Raw genomic sequence first — 20461 nt, 5'->3', positions numbered from 1 at the left:
CACCTACCTGCTAAGGAAATAGTGGTTGCAATTAAAAAGCCGCAAGGAGATATTTTGTGCTGAGGTGGGCCCTAATACTGCTTCCCCAATTCCCAATCCTCTCAAATCAGATTGGGATATCTTTCAAAGGCTGCAGGAAAGTGGCTTGGACAAATTCAGTCCTTAGTCTAGATTTGGGATGGTAGTTCCTGAACCTGAAACCTGGTTCAATAAGCACCATGTCTGCTACATCTGAGGACAGCCCTCAACAAAGCAGTCTAATCCTTTAAAGTGGTTTCAAAATTGGCTTTCCCTGACTTAGGTGGATGGATAGACTTCTCAGATGATCATGAGAAGTTTTACAGGATGAGACCAGATTATCTAACATTTTGTTCTCACAATAACCAGAGACAAACTGAGAACCCCAAAGCAGGCAGGAGCTCAGGAGCATAATTGTCTTTTAGTAAACAGTGTTCAAAGAATTCTTCTAACCCTGGAGATAATTTATGGAGAACTCACCACTAGCATAACGCTTAACCTCTGGATCATGTTGCTGAATCATAAAACAGAAATGTTAGGAAGACTTGGATCTCATATTCCTTAAAACAAAGAAGCAAATGGAAATTAAAGGGTGGAGGTTCATTCCAGGAAGCAAAGGCTCAGTTCCAACATTCTGCTCCAAAAGGATTCCAACTTGAAGTCTACCCATCTGGTGGCATCCTTCAGATCTTGGTTTCTGGTCCACAGGGATTGAATGCTGGGAAAGAATCGCGAATCCTGGCCAGCTCCATAGCACAGAGATGGCCAAAGACCTTGTTGTACCACTCTGGAGACCTCCCTCTAGAAGTGCAAAAAGCAGGGAATTAGCAACAGAATAACAGAGATGGAAAAGGTCTTGCAGGTCTTCTAGTACAACCCCATGTCAAGCAGGAGACCTTATACCATTTCAGACAAATGGCTGTCCAATCTCTTCTTAAAAGCTTCCAGTGATGGAGCACACACAAGTTTTGAAAGCAAGCCATTCCACTGATTTATTTTTTCTAACTGTGAGGAAATTTCTCCTTAATTCTAGTTTGCTTCTCTCCTTGATTAGTTGCCATCCGTTACTTCTTCTGGTGCTTTGGAGAACAGCTTGGCTCCCTCTTCCTCGTGGCAACCCCTGAGCTATTCTGTCTCGTCCTTCTTTTCACTAGACTAGACTTACCCAATTCCTGCAACTGATCTTCATGTTTTAGCCTCCAGCCCTCTAATCATCTTTGTTGCTTTTCTCTGCACTCTCTCTAGAGTCTCAACAGGCCAAGAGCTCCCTTTGTGCAACCGTAAATGGAATCCAGAATCCAAACAAACTCAATCATCTGGAACCTCAGAAGCAATCTGGGGCGGGGGGAGGCAAGGTTTGGTTTTATCCTTTACCGCAGAAACAAAATACTGAAAGAGGAAATCCAAGCTTACCACAATTCAATGAACTTGCAAAATCCTGGCCTTGCTTTGAATAGGATAGGTTATCTTAGGGAAATATTTGTGCGCAGCAAGATTTTCACATATTTCAAGATTTGATTGAAAAGCAACAGGTTTAGCTGAAGGAATTTTCTGTCTCTGGGGTGGAAACAATATTCCTCAGTCTGTTGCTCTCAACGCCCAACTTCAATAATAGCTAGCCAGTGTAGGAATTACGGCACTGTAACCAGCACATCTGGATAGCAGCAGCCTGGAGAAGTCCTGTTAGACCTACGATGATATTGTCCCCCTTTGGACTGAGAAATTCTCTTGTCATGGCTAAGGAAATTGGAATGGTCTTGGCTTGTTGTGTTGCTGAAGGCCAACCCCTTTTATGGGGGTAGTGGTCAAAGGGATGCCCACCTCCCTGCCCTTACACGTAGGACAGCTGGCTTGAATTCTTACCGGAGATCAATTTGGCAGATGTGTGTCACCTTGGAGTGTCCTGTTCTGCAAGGATCCATCAGGTACTGGGAGGTGAGCACCGTGGCCCTGACTCCAAATTCCAGTGGCAACTTCTGATGCTCCAAAGAGAAGGAGACCAGGAGGCAACTCCCACGAGGTAAGTCTGTCTGCCACGACCTAGAAAAGGTGATCTTGGCTCAGGTATGTCTAAAGTCATCTGCTCCTTCCCGTCTCCAGAGGCTACCTAATCAAGCAACTGATGGAAGCTCTGTTGGGATCTTCAGGGGCAAGATCAGGCCCTGGGTAGAAGCCAGGTGGCTGGCTCTAGACTCAGAAGACAGACAGAACCCGAGAAGGCTAGAATTATTGCAAGCACTAAATTTATTTGAAGGTCAAGTACAATGTTAGGAGTCTTTGCTCCAATCTGGATATTAGACTCACCTTTCCAACTGACACTGAAGCTCTGATTCTAACTTTCAACCAACCTAGGCTGAATATCAACCTGGCTACAGCATGGTCACTACTTATTGCTGGGTGCAATTCTGAACTGATAGGGGGGGGGGGAAGAAGGGCTTTGTTTCCAGAGAGAAACAGACTTAAGGAGCAAATTAAAAAACTAAGCGGGCAGATGAGAACTGGGACACCCTGTGATGAGCCCAAATTATGTGGAGCTGCCAGAGACAGGAGCAGAAGCCTAGGACTGTATCTCACAGCCACTTCTAATCGCTACAGTCCAAAATCGAGATAAATGGCATGCAGGAAATGTTGCGTGAGGCAGCAAAGGAAGGCTACAAGACGAAGCTGCTTCCCACAGACTGAGGGCTTGAGCAAAATGGCGTCCTCAACTCCAGCTAAAAAGATCTAGGCAAAGGATTAGTGCAGAAGCGATGGGATCAGAGAGCCGGAGATGGGGCACCGTGTTTGTTTATGGAGATTTCCTCTCTAGAGTTCCTCACCTCAGAACCACAAAGTCCCGCCGTGGGTGCGGAGCCATGCTGTCGGTCACATAATGGTACACTTCGGTGTTCTTGTCCAGAGCCTCCACCACGTGGCCCTGCAGCAGGTCCTCGTCCCAAAAGTGCCGCTCCCTGAGAATTCGCTTGAGCACCAGGTGAGGGGGGGCGGCCACTTGGGTGGAGACCTTCCAGAGCCGCAGGGGGTGTCCATCCTCCACCTGGATATCACAAAGGCATTATTGCTTCGGGCCAGGTCGTGCCCAGGGGGCAGAGTCTCCCCATCATCCATCCGTTCCCTGAAGGCCATCATCCTTCGTGCCTTCTCTACCGTTGCCCCAACCTTTGTAACATCTGGCCCCAGAGGTGAGGCAGCCCCCACCTTCAGCCTTCTAGAAGTGCATTAAGACTGGCTCTGCCAATGAGCAGGGGGCGGCTGGGGGCTTGAGGGTCTCCTCTGCCTTGTCACCCTTTCAGCATTTTTAACTCTGAATTTGCATTTTACCTTGTAAGCTTTAACTTCTCGTCTTTAATTATCATTTTATGTTTTTATTATGTTGTTGTAAACCACCCAAAGTCACTTAGGTGAAATGGGCAGAGAAAGAAAGAAAGAAAGAAAGAAAGAAAGAAAGAAAGAAAGAAAGAAAGAAAGAAAGAAAGAAAGAAAGAAAGAAAGAAAGAAAGAAAGAAAGAAAGAAAGAAAGAACACATAAAAGATTTCTAGACTTGATACAATCTCCAGCTCCTGATTATAAAGAGGGAACTTTCGTTGTCTCTGCATTGCTCTACCATTCCAGAAATAAGAAATCTTTTGGTCCATCTTTTCTTGTCACACACTGAGGGTCTCTTAGATAAGGTATCAAGTTTGGAAATAAATGAATACGCATATGCCCACATCAGGCACCTACCCAGCCAATCTCTGCATTGACTTACTCCAGGAACTGGGTTCCTCTTAATTGGGAACCACAAACAGAGACTGCCCATGCCTACCCCCTTCACCAAGCCCCCACCATCCCAGCAAGGGCCTGCGTGTGCCCCAGGAGCCCTTCCTGCAGGTTCTAGGCAGCCGGGGCAAAGAGAGCCTCCTGGCACAAGTTACTTCACCTTCCTGACTATTCTGGATGGCTACCTTGAAACATAGTCAGAAGTTCCGAAGGCAGTTGTAAGGCCTCCCTTGGCACCCTCCTACCTTCTTGCACGAGAGCTCCGTGTGTTGGGGGCCGAGCATACTGATCCAGCCTTTGAAGCGTTCGGATGACTCCCGCAGCAGGCCTCGAATGCTGGCCTCCAAGACTGGGTGGGAATCCTGGATTTGCTTCCTCAGCTCCGCTAAGGAGAGTGGCTGAGCATCAGCCAACAGGTAGGAGTTGCTGAGCTGCAGTATCATATCCTGGGGAATCTGGAGAAAGGAAGAGGATCCTTTGAGGGACTCTGCAACTGAGGACGAACCTCTGCGTGCACCCACCAGCAAAGCTCTCCCTGCCCAGACAGGCTCTTCCGCGCTCCCTATTTCTGCTAGAGGACAGGGATGGTGGATGCTGGGAAAAGTGGAAGGAAAGAGAAGAGGACGATCAGCAGCAAGATGGCGGGATTCTGTTATGTTGGCATTGGGGGCCCCCTTGGAAGACTTGAAGGACCAAGCTAGGGATAGATCGTTTTGGAGAAAATAGACACTTGTGATTGCTAAGAGATGACAACGATAGAAGGTGTTTGATTACATAAAGTTCTTTATGTTGATTTGCTATCTTAATTATACTCTTATTTTGTATGGTTCTGGGTTTTTCATTTTTTTAATTTTACTGTAAACCATTCTACAAACTGAAGTTGAAAGCAGTAGAAAAGTGTACTTGAAATAGTAACAACCTAAAAATCACCTGAGGCGATCTGGAGCCCTCCTTGCAACATCCAGAACTCCTTTCGGGCCCTACTTATATCAGCCCTTTAACGCAGAGCAGAGAAGAAATCCAACCAATCATATAGATCGGTGGTGGCGAACCTATGGCCCGTGTGCCAGAGGCGGCACTCAGAGCCCACTCTGTGGGCACGCATGCCCCAGCCCGGCCTCCCCCCACGGTTCCCTCCTAACCATCAGTCCCCCTGGAGGAAAGTCACCCCCAGGCGTGGCCCCCGGGGGGCAGCGCAGCCAAGGACATGGCAGCTGGGCAGTGCCCTGTCGTGCACAGATGCTGCTGCGGGGTGTGGGTGGAGGGCCTGGCCGCCATGGGCGATCTGCTGCAGTGGGCCTTAGAGGTGGTGGGTGACCCTGTGGGGGAGCGGGGTGGGGTGGTTTGGGGGCACTCGGTCTATAGAATGTTCGCCATCACTGATATAGATCAATACTACTTTTAGTGTATAGCTTTAGTAACAGAATCTTTCAAGCAGGAAAGCACTCACCCCTCCCTCCCTTTATCTCTGTGAGAACTCGGGGCAAGCTCAGTCCTCTTTATCTGGCCACTCTTTTGGCAGGGGCTCTTCCTCTTGCCCCGCAAGGTCAAGCCCGCTGCGAATGGATGGAATTCTGGGAGCGCCAGGCAACCCTTTGGAGTGAAGAGCAACGAAAGCCATTGGTACCTGGAACAGCTTCTTGCAGTGGGCAATCATGTGGGAGAGGCCTTGGGTGGCAGCCATGTTTTCGTTCAGGTCTTTCTGCTCTGGTTTCCCCACAGTGCCCCTCCTGTGAGCTGACCTGTCAGGCGGACAAAGAGAAGTCAGCATCGTCTGTGCTCCTGCTCCGGCCCTTCTAGCCACAGGCAGCCGAGAGGGCCGCTCAGGGGAAGCTCTCTTCTCCCGGATTTGGCCCCGAGGCCTGACAAGGCGAGGATGAAACCTCCACCAGCGTCACAAGCAGATGGGAGCTGTGTCAATGCCTACCGCCACGTTTGAATCTTATTCTTCAGGATTCTAAGTGTTTTACCTAAGAAAAATTCTAATAACCCCCATAACTATGATAAACTATCATAACTATGATAAATGTCAGTTGGCCTCATTAAGCTGGTACAGTTATGGATTTCTGATTTTAATTCATATCAAAAATTATTTGATATTCAGGCAGCCTTTCAACATAAGACTCTCAAATAATATACCTCATTTTCTCTCATATGTGTGTGTGTGTGTGTGTGTAAATCTTTTGGCTTGCTAACAAAGAATAAAGGGAGACCTATATGATCATTTCAAACTTGTTTGTTCTCATCAGTCAGCCATACCCTTCTGAGATTTGAACCTGGGCCGACTGCATCTTAAGCTGTTGTTTTAACCCCTAGGCCACAGGCTCTCTCTCTCTCTCTCTTTGTTAGCTGAGAAGCAAGGGAGATATGTGTTAAATGTTTGTTAAGCATTCAGAATACACTTGCTTGGTGGCCTAGGGGTTAAAACAACTGCTTAAGATGCAGTCGGCCCAGGTTCGAATCTCAGAAGGGTATGGCTGACTGATGAGAACAAATAAGTTTGAAATGATCATATCGGTCTCCCTTTATTCTTTGTTAGCCAAAAAATTTACACAAATATCAGCTGCCACTGCTGTGGCTACTGCCTGTAGATGGCCTTGGGCTAGGCTGAAACAGGAAATAAGATTTGTTCCGTGTCTGGGACCAAGCAAGTGTATTCTGAATGCTTAACAAACATTTAACATGTATATATGTATATATACATACATACACACACACACACATACATATATACATACATACACACACACACACACACACACACACACACACACACACACTGTACAGGTAGACAACGCAAAATCACACTCCTTTCCAAACAGAAAAGGGCTCTGCAACAATGGAGAATGAGGTCTAGGACAACTTGCCACAGCCATTTCACTATGGCCATCTGGCCTCCATCAACTTACGGTGGGATGACTTGCTGTGGGAAATCCACATGGGAAAACTCAACACAATAAATGTTATCCGCCAGTGTTTCTTCGACATTATTTCCATTTTTGTCAATAGAAATAATATAGAAGAAACAGTGGTGGATAATATTTATCACACTGAGTTATCCTGCGTAGAATTGTCCCAGGGTGAGTTATGGCCGCAATGACTTATCCCATTCTGTGGAAAATGGCATCCAATAGCATGAATTTTACTTATTCTCTTTATAAACTGTTTCTTTTGATCATACAGCCTCCAAAGACTAGTGCTAGGTGGATAATAGTAGAAAGTGATGGTTTATTTTAAAATCATAGAGTAAGAGAGAATTGTAAATGTACTCATATTTGCTGCAAAGGAAATGGAAAGCTTCCTTCCTTCCTTCCTTCCTTCAAAAACTTTGATAAAAATCTACTTTAAAAAAAAGACTGAAGCCTTGCTGCAGTTCTGAAGGAGTGACTCTGCCATCTCGAAAGGGCCATCAACCTGGGGTTTGAGCACCAGGTAACAAAGAGCCAAGAGATCTGACCTGCAGCTGGGACATATCACCTCACCTTGGAGAAGTGCTCTCTTTCTTGGAGACATTGAGGTGAAAAATGGAGGGAGCTAAGCACACAGCCAGGTTTCCCACTGTCATCTGGTTCTCCTCGGAAGAGGCAACATCGCTGAGAAAATAGAGCAGCGTCTGCAAAACCTCCCGGTTCTCATCCGGCATTAACATGATGGTGGCCTGGACAGCTTGCAGCCTCTGGTCTTTGGGCACAACTGGAAAGTTCGAGGAACAAAAGTCAGTGTCTGAGCTGTGGGGGACTAAATACTAACAGCAGCAGGAACTTGCTAGCATCCCATTGGCCTCTGCTCCCTGTGTAAGCTCTGCTGGTGAAACAGAGGCCCGGCCCTACTCAGCCCTGCTCTTCTCTTCAGATCAGGACTTCCCATCCCTCCCTATGAGAAGACGTTCCATTTCTCCTTCTGCCTCTGGTTTCTGAGACTGTGCCCAGCTGACTGGCAGATCTTTCATCCTACTGAGTATAGCTTGAAAATAAAAAAGCTCTTTCCAATTCTTAATATTAATTAATTACTTTATTGATTAGCCCTTGGGCCATATCAAGGCGCAGAGTTCCAAACACGTTATACTAAAATGCAGTAAAAACAATTCAAAATGGAACTGGTTAAAATACAATTTAAAATAAAATAGAAATAAAATACAATTCAACCAATTCTTAACACATTTTGTTATTCAACCAACAAACCAACAGCGGGGTTCTAGTGAGGTGGGCAAAACCCATCCCCTAACCCATCTGTGGGATGTCCACGCTTTCCCCAGCTGCTGGTGCAGTAAAACAAGCAGTACCAGAACTGCAGAACAGGACTCTCTGGAGGAAAGAGAGGATACACAAGCCAGAGCCCAGCCTGCCTTTTGGCCCTAGGATTAACAATAGTGGTCCAGCTGCATATATCTAGGTGTGAGGTGTGTGTGCTCATAGAAGTATGCCCACTCCCCCTTCATAATACCAAACACACACATGAAGTCCCTGAAAATGAAGTGAGCTTGCAGTGACAAGGTCAACAGGGCTGGAGTCTGACAACTGTGGAAGAAAACACCAGTCATCTAGAACAGGTGGAACAACCCCTGGTCCACGGCCTATTGGGAACTGGGCTGGGCAAGCAGTGGGCAAGTGCACAAAGCTTCACTTGCGCATGCATGGGATTTAGGTTGCATGCTCAAACTCGCCCCCGTCCAACACACACTGCAGCCACTTTCCCCACGGCCGCCGGCAGCCCATGGAGCCAGAAAGATTGGGACCACTGATCTAGAAGCTTCCTGGGAAGTGGAGAAAACTGTTCAAGGAGACATCTTTGTCTGTGTAGGAGAAGAGCTGGGGAGGGGTGGAGTTAAATCATCTTTAGTTCACAGTCCTTGCATTCCCACTCCAAGTCCAACCCCTCCTGAATTCCATTGACCCTTATCTGGCAGGGAACTTCAGTGCTGAACTTCAGTTGACTAGACTCTCCTGTATAGGCTTGAAGAAATCTTCTAGGCTGCAACCTGATGAATGGTCCCGATTCTTTGCACCTGACAGTCTGCAACCACTAAGCAGTTGATAAGGAGATTCCTAATGTCTATTTGCGGGAGAGGAGGCGGCACTTGCACTGGGCTGCACAAGCGGTCTCTTAAAACTATACAAAGTTACTAACGTGTGGATTGTCAAAGGCTGTCATGGGCATTTGCACAAACAGAAACAGTCCTGGTCAAGTACCATCATCGGATATCCATGGGGGGAAGAAAGCAGCAATATAGTTCTATGAATCAGAGTCCTAGCTGTGAAAAATACATAGGACAAGCTACTGCTGTGGACAGTCCCTACAAGATATGGAGCAACCTTTTAGCCAAGCTTATTTGTCCATAGACATACTGACTCTAGCCCAATAGGTGGTCAGCTAAAGTTCCAAAACCATGGGTCTTCTCCTCCTCCTCCTCCTCCTCCACCACCACCCCATTACTCACACTGGTATATCTGCAGAAATGTATCTGTCAGCTTGCTGGTGAAGACAGGCTCTGGGAGATCACGGAAGTACTGCTTCAACAGGTCAGCCACATCATAGGCTGATTGCCCTTCATAATTCACATAATCAGGAGAGGCTTCGCTCATTTGTCTGAGGACCTGGATCCGGGACTTTACACCAGATTTGCGAAAAATCCCAACCTGTGCAGGAAAGAGATATCAAGTAGGTGTACAACCTCCAAGGTCCCTTCCAACTCTGTTATTCTGTTCTGTTCTGCTGAGGTCTGGTCTGGTCTAGCACTAGAGCAGATCCTTTATATGCCTGCATAGGTCTTCCAAGGCCAACTGAAGCTCCCAGCTGCCATTTTTATTCTAGTCTCATATGTTTCAGACATCTTAAGCAGAACAAAGCAGTAGGAAACCATGTGAAACTCTAGACAGAGAAAATATAATTAGTCAGGTCAAGAGATAGTGATAGTTTGAGCTATATGTGAAGGAGGAACACAGAGGTACCTGCAAACATTTAGGCATCTCTGCTCATCCTGAATGGGTCAGTCATCCCCACATGCAGAGAAGGGGACCAAACCTCTGTAGGGCACAAACCTAAACAGCTTTTTTCACAGAGAAATACTTCCCAACTTACAACCTGATGTCCCTCACCCCTCTTGGACTGCAGCAACCATTAGTCAACGTGGCTGCGGGCAGGAACTCTGGAATTCCTCCTTCAAAATATATGAATGAGGCTATCACTGCTTTGGAGCAGTGACTCATGACTGGTCCTCTGACAGGCAAAGTCAAGGGGAAGCCACTCAACAACCGCATCACCAACCCAACAACGGTGACAAGCAAGGTCGCAAAATGGGGCAAAAGCCACCTAGCAGCTGTCTCACTTTGCGACAAAAATCTTGGTCTCAGCTGTGATCACAGGGCCATTTAGCACCGGCTAAAAAGAAAGGCCTTACGGAAAAAGAAAATTAGGAAATTAGAAATAAGTCCCATCGGGGCGGGGGAATCACACGTATATCAACAACTACAAAGAGCTGTATTTCTTCTGCCTTCTGTTCTCTTTCCATCCCCCCATTTAACAATGCTAGCACAATTAGTTTTCAGACAGGATCACCTACAAATCTCCGTTGATCCAGACCACGCATCAGCAGCAAGTCTCGGCTTGGCTCTCCCACCCGCCTCTTCTCCTCTACGGTGTGGGAGCCTGTGCCCCATTATCTCAGGATTAGGCCTTCCTCTGTTTCTAAAGAGCCTCTTGTTGCGGGTGAAGAAGGAGAGTGCAAAACTTGGGTTGAAACTTAACATTAAAAAAACCAAGATCATGGCATCCGGCCCTCTCAATTCCTGGCAAATAGATGGGGAAGAAATGGAGGTAGTGATAGATTTTATTTTCCTGGGCTCCAAGATCACTGCAGATGGAGACTGTAGCCAAGAAATTAAAAGACGCTTGCTCCTCGGGAGGAAAGCCATGGCAAATCTAGACAGCACATTAAAAAGCAGAGACATCACCCTGTCAACAAAAGTGAGTATAATCTAGGCCATGGTCTTCCCAGTTGCAATGTATGGCTGTGAAAGTTGGACCATAAGAAAGGCTGAGCGCCAAAGAATTGAGGCCTTTGAACTATGGTGCTGGAGAAGACTCCTGCGAGTCCCTTGGACTGCAAGGCGATTGTTCTGTACCAGCCTACTACCGGCCCTGCAGAAAAGGCAGGGACAACCCCTTTACAATAAGGCAAGAGGCTGGAACTAAGCCTGCCAAATTTATTGACACAAAAGCAAACAGAGCAAAACAAAACACGAACCATGAAACAGGAGCTATTCAAACGGTTGCCTTCAGCAAACCAGCCCTCCCACACATTCCCCTTTTAAACAGTTCAGGGCGTGGCTTCTCTCTGCCTCCTTCCGAGGTGCCCCATTGCCTTCCTCTGTTTACTCCTGCTTGACTGCCTCCTGCGTTGGGCGTCCTTGAACAGGGTCAGCTGTGGGTCATCTTCATCCACGCTGTCAGGCTTACAGATGGGTCTGCGTCGTAACCAGATGAGAGGGGCCTGGCTGAGGGCTCTGTGGAGCCTCAATACTATCCTCAGCAAGCTCTCCAACACCCCCCTCCTCCTCCTCTGAATCGTCCGACTCAACTGCCGAACCCACAGGCTGACCCTGAATCACAACAGCGATCAAACCGGTCAGTCCTAGAGGAGATCAACCCTGACTGCTCTTTAGAAGGCCAGATCCTGAAGCTAAAACTCAAATACTTTGGCCACCTAATGAGACTCACTGGAGAAGAGCCTAATGCTGGGAAAGATTGAGGGCAAGAGAAGAAGGGGACGACAGAGAATGAGGTGGCTGGATGGAGTCACTGAAGCAGTAGGCGTGAGCTTAAATGGACTCCAGAAGATGGTAGAGGACAGGAAGGCCTGGAGGAATGTTGTCCATGGGGTCGCGATAGGTCGGACACGACTTCGCAGCTAACAACAACTGTTTCCTTATGTCTTCCTTCCCAGCTGGGTTGTCTTAGGCCCAGTGAGAAATGAGGGTGTGTGTATGTGTGTGAGAATTTTTCCTCACCTGGTCCAGGCACCGGCTTCGGATATAGCGCATGGCCTGCTGGATGCTCTGGGGCAGCGGCTGCCCCGTCCTTTGGACACTGACGATCAAGGGGACTCCAAATACCATCTTGCCCCTGTAGTTTGGGGGCTTGCTCCTCTTCATGAACTTGGGAACAGTCCTGTCAGAGAAGATGTGGGACTTAGTAGAAGGCAAGGCCTGGCTGGGGAATTCTGAAAGCTGAAGTCCAGTTCTTAAAATTGCCAAGGTTGGACACCCTTGCTCTAGTGCTTAAAACATTTTCAATGTTATTTATCTTTTTAAATTTATTGCCCACCCAGCTATTGCCCCATTTCTGCATAAATATGACCCAAAATATGATTTTTCCACATGTTTTAAAATGAAAGATGTAGAACCCAGTTAAATAAATTGGTCAAAAACAAAATGTGTCCATTTCTTTATTGGAAATTATCCAAAGCTACATATTTGTATGTTGCAAAAGTATGTGAACCTTTGCTTTCGGACACTAAACATTTGTGATAAATGTTAATCAGTCCTTCACATTGGCTTGGAAAAATTTTAACTCATTCCTCCTTTATTTATTTTTTCATCAAATTTCTACACCACCCATATCACTTAAGGAAATGAGTCCTGGAGAAGTCCTGCTTTGACAGGGCCACACAAGTTTCTCCATGTCCAGCTGGTGAAATAGAAAAATGATCGTCTCTAACCAAAAGAGCGCAATTGGGTCTCAAACAATTCTGGGGCTGTGTGGGGTTAAAATGCCCCTTTCCTAGCCTTTTGTTGACACGTGACACACCAGCCCCTCATGCACCATGCGAACAGAGTTCAGCAATTCTCTGGGTCAAGATATGAAAGAGTCAAATGACTTCTGTGCAACAACTGGAATATTCTGTGCTCTGCTCTAAAAAGAACAGTTACCAACTGGAACCAGTTCAGGGAAGGGCTGCCAAAGTGGAAACCGCATTCTACCAGGAGTCATTAAAAAGATCTGGGTCGCTTTAGTCTACAGATAGATAACTGAGAGGAGAATCTTTAGAATAAGGAGTGAATTTACTGTATTTGCCCAGAGAACCAATAGTTGACACTATAGAGAAGTAGATTTACATATTATGAAGAATATATTAACAATAAACATCATGAGGTTGTCTCACGAGGTTATCTCATGAGATGGAGGGCTTCAAATCAATGCTGGATCTGTCTAAAATTGTTCAGCAAGTCCTGTTTCAAGGAAGGAGTCAGATCACAAAACCTCTGAGGCGCCTTCTAACTTGGCAATTCTAGGAGCCACCTTGAACCACATGCAGCCTCACACGGAAAGGAGAGCCCAAAACGTATAGAACAGAAGCACCCCCAGAGCGAGGACGTGTCAATGCCACTGAGGCCCTGCTCTTCTTCAAGCCCCTCAGCGCCTCAGGAGAGGCCCTCCTGTCCTCACGGACTTACCAGGCCCAGGACTGCTTGTGGGGAACGGAGAACTTCTCCACGATGGCTGTGAGGCGGAGAAGGGAGCACTTCTGGAGAAGGCTGAGCTGAGCTGCTGACTGGCGGCTGATCTCTAAGGAGGCCGAATTTAAGCTGGGCCGGTGGGAGTTCTGGAAACTGTGCCAGCGGAGTTTCCTGAGGTGGGACAAGGAGGAGAAAAGCAGTTGTTTCTTTATCTAATGAGCTGTTATATTTCCTTAGCAGGACCACATATTCTTATATTCCGCTTCACAGTGCTTTAACGCCCTCTCTAAGAGATTGCAGAGTCAGCACCTTGCCCCCAATAATCTGGCTCATTTTATGGACCTTGGGAGGCTGGAAGGCTGAGTCAACCTTGAGCCGGTCAGGATCGAACTGCTGAACTGCTGGATATAAAAGAGGGGGAGAGAAGAGAGGATATAAAAGGGGGAGGGGTGAGAAATTTTTTAAATGAGTTTTGCCCCATTTTATGACTTTTCTTGCCACAGTTGTTAAGTGAGTCACTGCAGTTGTTAAATTAGTAACATGGTTGTTAAGTGAATCTGGCTTCCCCACTGACTTTGCTTGTCAGAAGGTTCCAAAAGGCACAATGTGACCATCATAAATATTAATCAGTTGGCAAGCATCCGAATGTAAATCACATGACCCTGGGGATGCGGCAACGGTCATAAGTGTGAAAAATGGTCATAGGTCACTTCTTTCAGTGTCATTGTAACTTTGAACAGTCACTAAGGGAACTGCTGTAAGTGAAGGACTACCTGTACTTTATCACTTTTTTCCTTTTGTTTTTGTTTCGGTCATCAAGTTTTTGACACCTTGCTAGGTGACCGGTGGTACTCGGAAATGGCCATATCCTAAAAGTGGTACAATGGGTGAGAAGGTTGTAAAGCCCTGGTATAAAACACTAGTACTATCACTTCCTGTGATCTTGATGCAAGCTAGGACTTTGCTGCCTTTTTCACAGCTGCAATACACTGCTGGCTCAAATGATGGTCTACTAGGACACCAAGATCCCTCCCAATTACTGCTGTTGAGCCAGGTACCACCTATCCCGTACCTGTGCATTTGGCTTTTCCTGCCTAAGTATCAAACCTCTCTTTTCTCACCACTGAACTGCATTTTTTTGGTTAGGATTCAATGCTCAAGTCTGTCAAGATCCTTCTGGATCTTGGGCTTACCTCCTAAAGTGTTGGCTATTTCCCACCAGCTTGACATTGTCTGCAGGTTTAATGAGTATTCCTTCTACCTCCCATTTAAATCATTGATGAAGATGTTGAGGACTACTGGACCTAAGACAGAACCTTGAGGGAACCCACTCCGTGCTCCCCTCCACGCAGATGCAGTTCCACGTCTTTCAGATCATTTCTTTCTGTGGATGGACATAAGAGCAGAAGGGCTCCTCAAGAGAACTCTGTGGTCTGTGCAATTTGTGGCTAGCCATAAGGAGGTGCTTGCCCAATCCCATAGGCTGGCCTACCTTGCGTGGAGCTGGGTGGAGCTGGGAACTCGTGTTGCCTGGCCCATGGGGTGAGCGACATCATGAGTAAATTAGGTAATTCACAGATCTGGGGGATGACTTGTCACTGCCAGCTGCAATGGAAGCAACTGATTCTGCCCTTAATGAAGAATGCCCTCCCCTGTAACGTCCTGGAGCAGAAGCCAGGACAGAGAGATGGAAAGCGCCTAACCTGACCTGCTCGGGATAAGCAGCCTCTGACTCAGGGCTCTCTGGGGCCTCTGATCCGAGAGCCGAGCTTTCTGTCCAGGGAGGAAGCAGGACCTGATGTCTGAACATCTGATCCTGCCTGAATGCAAATTTAAGACCAGACCTTTTTGTTTCAAAATCAAAGGCAATAAAAAATTAACCAGGGCAGAATGAAGGTGATGTGGCCAAGCATTCATACCAGAAAGCCTCACTCAAATATGGCTTCCTTCTGGGCCAGATGCAAGGGGCAAGAACCCCTCTAGATGGGCAAAGACTTGAATAATATGCCAGAAGGAGAAAGAAATACTAGAAATAGGGGTAGCTGGAAGCACAAGGTCTCATAACATGTACCTTTGCTATGAACTATTGATTAATTAAGCATTTGTTAAATTGCCAGATTTTTTTTCAGCTTGGTTTAGAAAAACGAGTTGGAAAATATTATTTTTATAGATGGAAAACAGCTGTGAAATGTTTTAAATTTTGTTTTTTTTAGTCTAACTCAAATGAAAGGTGAAGTATTCTGCCTCTAAGAGACTAGTAACAGCTGGGCTGTTCATTGTCCATTGCTCAACAGGTCTACTCCTGAACAGGATTAGATGGAGAACTCCTGGTAGGGGATTATGGCTGGCTGACCCTCTCTGAAGGCATCGAGAGACACTGCAGCTGAGAACGTACAACCTCCCTTGATCAAAGGGAGATCATCAGATCAACCACCTGCACTCTGGATGGCAGGTCCTTATGCGTAAATGGAGTGTCTTAATTGCAGGTGAAGAGGAGATAAATCAGGATCTAGTGGAAGTGCAAATCAGCCATTCCCTCCTCCTTCAACAATGTGACTCTTTCAAAAAGCAATGTGACTTTTGCATTTGAAAAGAAGAAGCTAGGGCCGCTGCCTTGTTCTTTAGTTCTGAGTACGTGAGTGTCTCTTGCATCTGAAAAGGTGATCAGAAATTGCAGCCCCAATACCATCTGATGTCTGGAGCCACCAGCTTCCCTTCCCCTAAGTGGCAAAGCCTCCACAGTCATCCCAAAGTTGATTCTGAGCTATATTTTTAAAGTGAAAAAAGAGCAGGTTTTTAAGTTAATATTTGAAGAATAATCATATCACTATTTTCATTTGGTTTTAATTGAATTAAAATGGGACCATACTCAGTTTAGTTGTCTTGGACCAGCCTGTGACAGTCCATTCAAGTCGACTCTGTCTTGGATCCAGAAACGCCTCACCTTTCCTAGTCTTAGGTCCCCACAAGCATCCCGACTCCAGCCTGAAATGCTGCCAAGCCAGGCGTCGTGCAGTGGGTAAAGGCTGCCCCTAGACTGGCGAGTGCCTTTGGTGCCACGGCAACTATCGCTCTCTCTTGGCACAGCCTACCTCACAGGGATGTTGCTGGGATAAAATTAGAAGGGACATTTATTCAATCTGCCTTCTGATTGGGACAAAACTCTAATCCATTAATAAATAATTAAGCATCATTGTAAATAATTTTGCAAAATGATTTAAAGCCCACAAAATTTTTAAAGTTTATGTCTGATCTTTCATGACATTGAACTGTAGATAGTTTTCTTTTTACATGCAATACTAAACATATTGCCAAATCTCAACTTCACCCTAAAGAAATTTGTTGAATTTCGTACAGTATCCAAGACTACAATTTCTGTCCTGAGAACAGACAGTATATCCTGCGAGTATTTGGAGAGAGAAGAATCCCCCAAAAGACGGCACTGGAGCATCATCATCCATGGCCACTGAACGAGAGCGAGGGGCTCCGATCCCAATTCTGAACAGGGACCCGGTAGACCCGGTCGGTATTTCCACCTTTAAGTGGGGGGACTGGAAGAGCAAAAATCTGAAATTATTATTGCTCTTTATTAAACGCACAGGCTACACAACTCCATCACAACCCTGAGCAGCAATCAGATGGACTTTCCTAGGGAGAGAGAAGAGGATCACGAGATTCCTAATCACCCCCCAAAAGTTGCCTCTAAACTCTTCCCAGACTTACCTGCAAGGCCTTGTAAGTGATGCCCCCACGCCAGAGTCTCTGCGCTCCCTCATTTCGGGATCCTCCGTCTCATTCAGAGAGTTGGCCATGCTCTCGAAGTCGCTGGTGGAAGTACCCATGTCAGAGATGGAGCAGTTCTCCACGTTCAGATTGGTGGGCTCCCCGCCAGAATCTGCTTCCTCCCTTTCCCCCACCCCAATAGTTTCACCTTCCGTGTCCAACTTAACCGCCTTTGACCAGAGCTCTATTTTCTGCTGGAGTCCCCAAACGTGCTGCAGGATGTCATCTAGGTTTTCATAAATCATTTCCTGGTCCAGATCAAAGAGATCATCTCCACTGCCAAAGTCAGGAACGTTATCATAGAGGCTGATGCAGCTACCTGTCAAAGCGCTCGAAGGCCTCCTTGGTTGGCGTTCCAGGGCACGAGGAGAGTTGCTCCCGTGGACACCACTGCTGACGCCAGTGCCACCTGCCGAAGAACTTGAGGCTTTGGGGGTCGATTTCCAGTCTGCCAAACAGCCGCTCTCCAAAGGACACAAGCTTTCGAGGGAGAGAGATCTGGGGAAAGTGCCTGGTTTGTAATCCCCTGGGATGTGGAATAAATAATCTCTTTTAAATGCAATTTGGTGATCCCACGTTCTGGCATCCCATTTCTTGTTCAGACTTGTTTCATAATCCTCTAAATAAATACTACCATATTTAGGCTCACACGGCAGCTTGTGTTTAACTGAGGCCGGAGCCTGGTCAGTCCAAACACCTGTGCTGTAGAAAGAAGGCGACTTTTCGTTTCCTCCTGCAACCTGCGTCCCAGAGGTAGGTGCCTTGGCGTCCTTTGGGGAGCTCCAACTAGGTGCGATGCGAGTCCCGTCTCCATCTGGAGCTTTAGCGGAGTCCAATTTCTCCTTGTCCTTCTTTCTCAGAGATTCGATTCTTTTGAGGAAACTCCGTGTCTGACATTTCTTGGGTTTTTCCCTGCTGTTTCCATCTGAAGACTGGGCCGCTGGTGAACGGCTACTCAAGCCTCCACACGGGTTGGGGAAGGTTGGAGAGTTCTGACTGGAGGACGAAAGGGGCGCCTTGGCCCCGAGAGCGAAGGCCCCACTGGCGTTGCTGGTGCTGTGGAGTGAAATGGCCTCCAGGTCAGCACTGAGGTCTGTGAGGACACTTTCCTGGCTGGAAAACTTCCTCATGGCAGAGCCGCTCTGCCAGCTCTCCTCGGGGTGTTCTTGTGAGTCACTCTGGGGCCACCTTTCGCTGTTGCTCTGAGAGGCCCACCGTCCGCCAAGAGCGCAGAAGTCTTCATCGTCCAAGTCTTCATTCTAGATCAAGCACAGAAATCGGAGTCATTGGATGGTTGGGTGGGGAAAGACTGGTTCTAAAGGAACTACGGCCTCTTTGCATCATTTTACGACCCGCACTAGACGAGGGACAATTGATTCAAAGAAGTAATCCGGAAGAGTTTACATTGGATTGCCCATCCCATCCCTTGCCATTCACTCAAAGCCGAAGGGCGAGAGAACCTCCAGGGTCATTACGGAAAGTCCAGCTAAATTGGTGGTGCTTTTGAAAGGGCAAAAGACAGATATTTTAATTATTTATATCCACTTTAGTTTTCTTTCCATACAAGTGATCTCAAAAGCTCTGGATCATAATTTAGAAAAAAGACAGATGTTGGATGTTCATGTACTTTTTTGGCAACATGGGGACTACAAAACTACAAATTAAAAATACAGAAATCTTGTGAGAATTTGGCAATCCTCAAATTGGGAGAGGTCTCTAGAAAGATGGTTGATCCCCGATTGTGCTTCAAACTAAAAAACCCACAAGGTCCCTTCCAATCCCATTATTCTATGTTCTGTTCCCTTCTGTCTCTTGCTTTGATGGTTTTGTTCACACTGGTTACTCCTGTTTCTAGATGAATTTTATGTTAGCTCAAGCTTTCTGGCTTCTTTTGACTTGACAATTTTATTAACTGTTTGCCACACTTGTTGTATTTACATAACCTGCTTAACCTGGATAGTTAAAGACAAGGCCAAATCATTCATTTGAATATTAAACTTGGTTAGCACTAACAATTAGGGGGGATTTGAGTCACGGTCCCCAGCACGTTTGTTTCAGTGTTCAGGAAACTGGCTGATTCAGGCAAAATTAAGTAAAAAATGTGCACAGAGAACTATATTTGCCAGTGAAAAGGCAGGATGTAAGTTATCTAAGTAAGTACAGCTTTAGTTTCTGCCTCTGAGGCCCACAGGGCCCGTCCCATTCTCCACCCCGGGACTCGTTCCCAGGGCCTCAAGAACTGAGGCCCGGGACTGTCCGGCTGAGCTCCGCGGGGGATACCCTAGGGAAGTTTTCCTGTCAGCTCAAAGGGCATCTGGAGAGGACGCAGGGAGGGGGCAGCCAGGGGGTGGGGGTGGCAAGGATCAGCCAGCCTGCTCCCCTCTGGACTAGACCTGGGTCCAACTTTTACCGGGACACGGACTGCATTCTCAGCCCCATCTTGCGCCCCGGGCTGCATCTTACCTGTTTCTGCTGAAAGTGGACTTCCAGCTTCATCGAGTTCAGAGTCATGAGCCTCCTGCAAGGCAAAACAGAGATCTGTTTCAGTCGGCTTGTTCAGCCCCAGCGGCATTCGTGAGGTTGGTCATGCTATTTAAAAACAACCAGCCCTTGTTTTAGGCCATTGTCACTTGACACGCAAACAGCTGGTGATCAAGGAAGCAGGCAAGGCTCTACACACACACAATCACGCACACACACACACACACACACTTGAGAGAAGCAGGCTCATCCCCACGGGGTGGGCTGGACGTATGCCCCTCCCCCCACCAGATGCCAGCTCGTGGGCCTCTCGCCCTCCAGCGCCAGAAGCTTCAAGGCACTCAGAGGCGTCACTGCCAGGCCTTTTCATCTTGTGCCAGCAAAGGCTTTCGAAGCCCCACGTGAGAGAAGGTCGCTCTCCTTCCCAGGCACTCGACTCAGCTGAAAGCATCACTTCTGGGTGCATTCAGAGCGCAGGCCGTGATTCCACCTCTGTTTTCGTGAGAAAAAGTCCGAGGACTTGATAAAACCCTTTGCATCCAGCTCCACTGGCCTTACCTTTATGATTTATATTTTAAACTATGGCCTCGCTTTTTGCTCTAATCAAATCCAATCAAAATCAATATTAACCTGGAATAAGGAAAAAGGACAATAAAGGAGCACAACGGGCAGAAAACAACGAATCAGGAAAAGCAACCAGCATCATTCCAATTATCGTCGTTTTCCTCAGGGGTCAAAATTAATCCAAACTTTCTAGAAAGCTTCCTGGTCAGCTTGCAAAAGGAAGGAGAGGCTCAACAGTGTGGGGAGCACTGAGGCTGGGCCAGAATCAAGACACTCCGCTGTGGCCACCTCGGGATGACTGAGTGGACCGCAAAGCCATTCTTTAAGGTAGTGGATTTTAGGTATACAATTCAAAATTTGCTGTTTGGGCTAACTTGAGAGTACAAACAAACAGGTAAAC

General features: G+C 46.9%; 1 protein-coding gene across 2 annotated transcripts; it reads right to left on the bottom strand.

Annotated features, from left to right (window-relative positions):
• Positions 1-587: 587 nt before the first annotated feature.
• STARD8 (StAR related lipid transfer domain containing 8) lies at positions 588-20447 on the bottom strand. Of its 2 annotated transcripts, XM_083371838.1 has the most exons (13): positions 20056-20447; positions 19480-19534; positions 16957-18275; positions 13231-13404; positions 11785-11944; positions 9216-9414; positions 7261-7471; positions 5406-5520; positions 4024-4233; positions 2838-3055; positions 1882-2058; positions 1432-1573; positions 771-819 (listed from the first exon to the last, which is right to left on the bottom strand). In XM_083371838.1, exons 2-12 carry the CDS (start codon positions 19525-19527, stop codon positions 1438-1440), a joined length of 2967 nt encoding a protein of 988 aa, XP_083227964.1. In that variant the 5' UTR covers positions 19528-19534; positions 20056-20447; the 3' UTR covers positions 771-819; positions 1432-1437. The 2 variants fall into 2 exon arrangements, with proteins under 2 accessions (XP_083227963.1, XP_083227964.1); XM_083371837.1 differs by lacking the exons at positions 1432-1573; positions 20056-20447 and having other exon boundaries at positions 588-819; positions 19480-19544.
• Positions 20448-20461: the final 14 nt, after the last annotated feature.

Source organism: Vipera ursinii, assembly GCF_947247035.1.
Source record: "Vipera ursinii genome assembly, chromosome: 12".
Lineage (NCBI taxonomy): Eukaryota > Metazoa > Chordata > Lepidosauria > Squamata > Viperidae > Vipera > Vipera ursinii.
The sequence above is the reverse complement of the archived record's forward strand: the minus strand, read 5'-3'. Positions and strand labels throughout refer to the sequence as shown.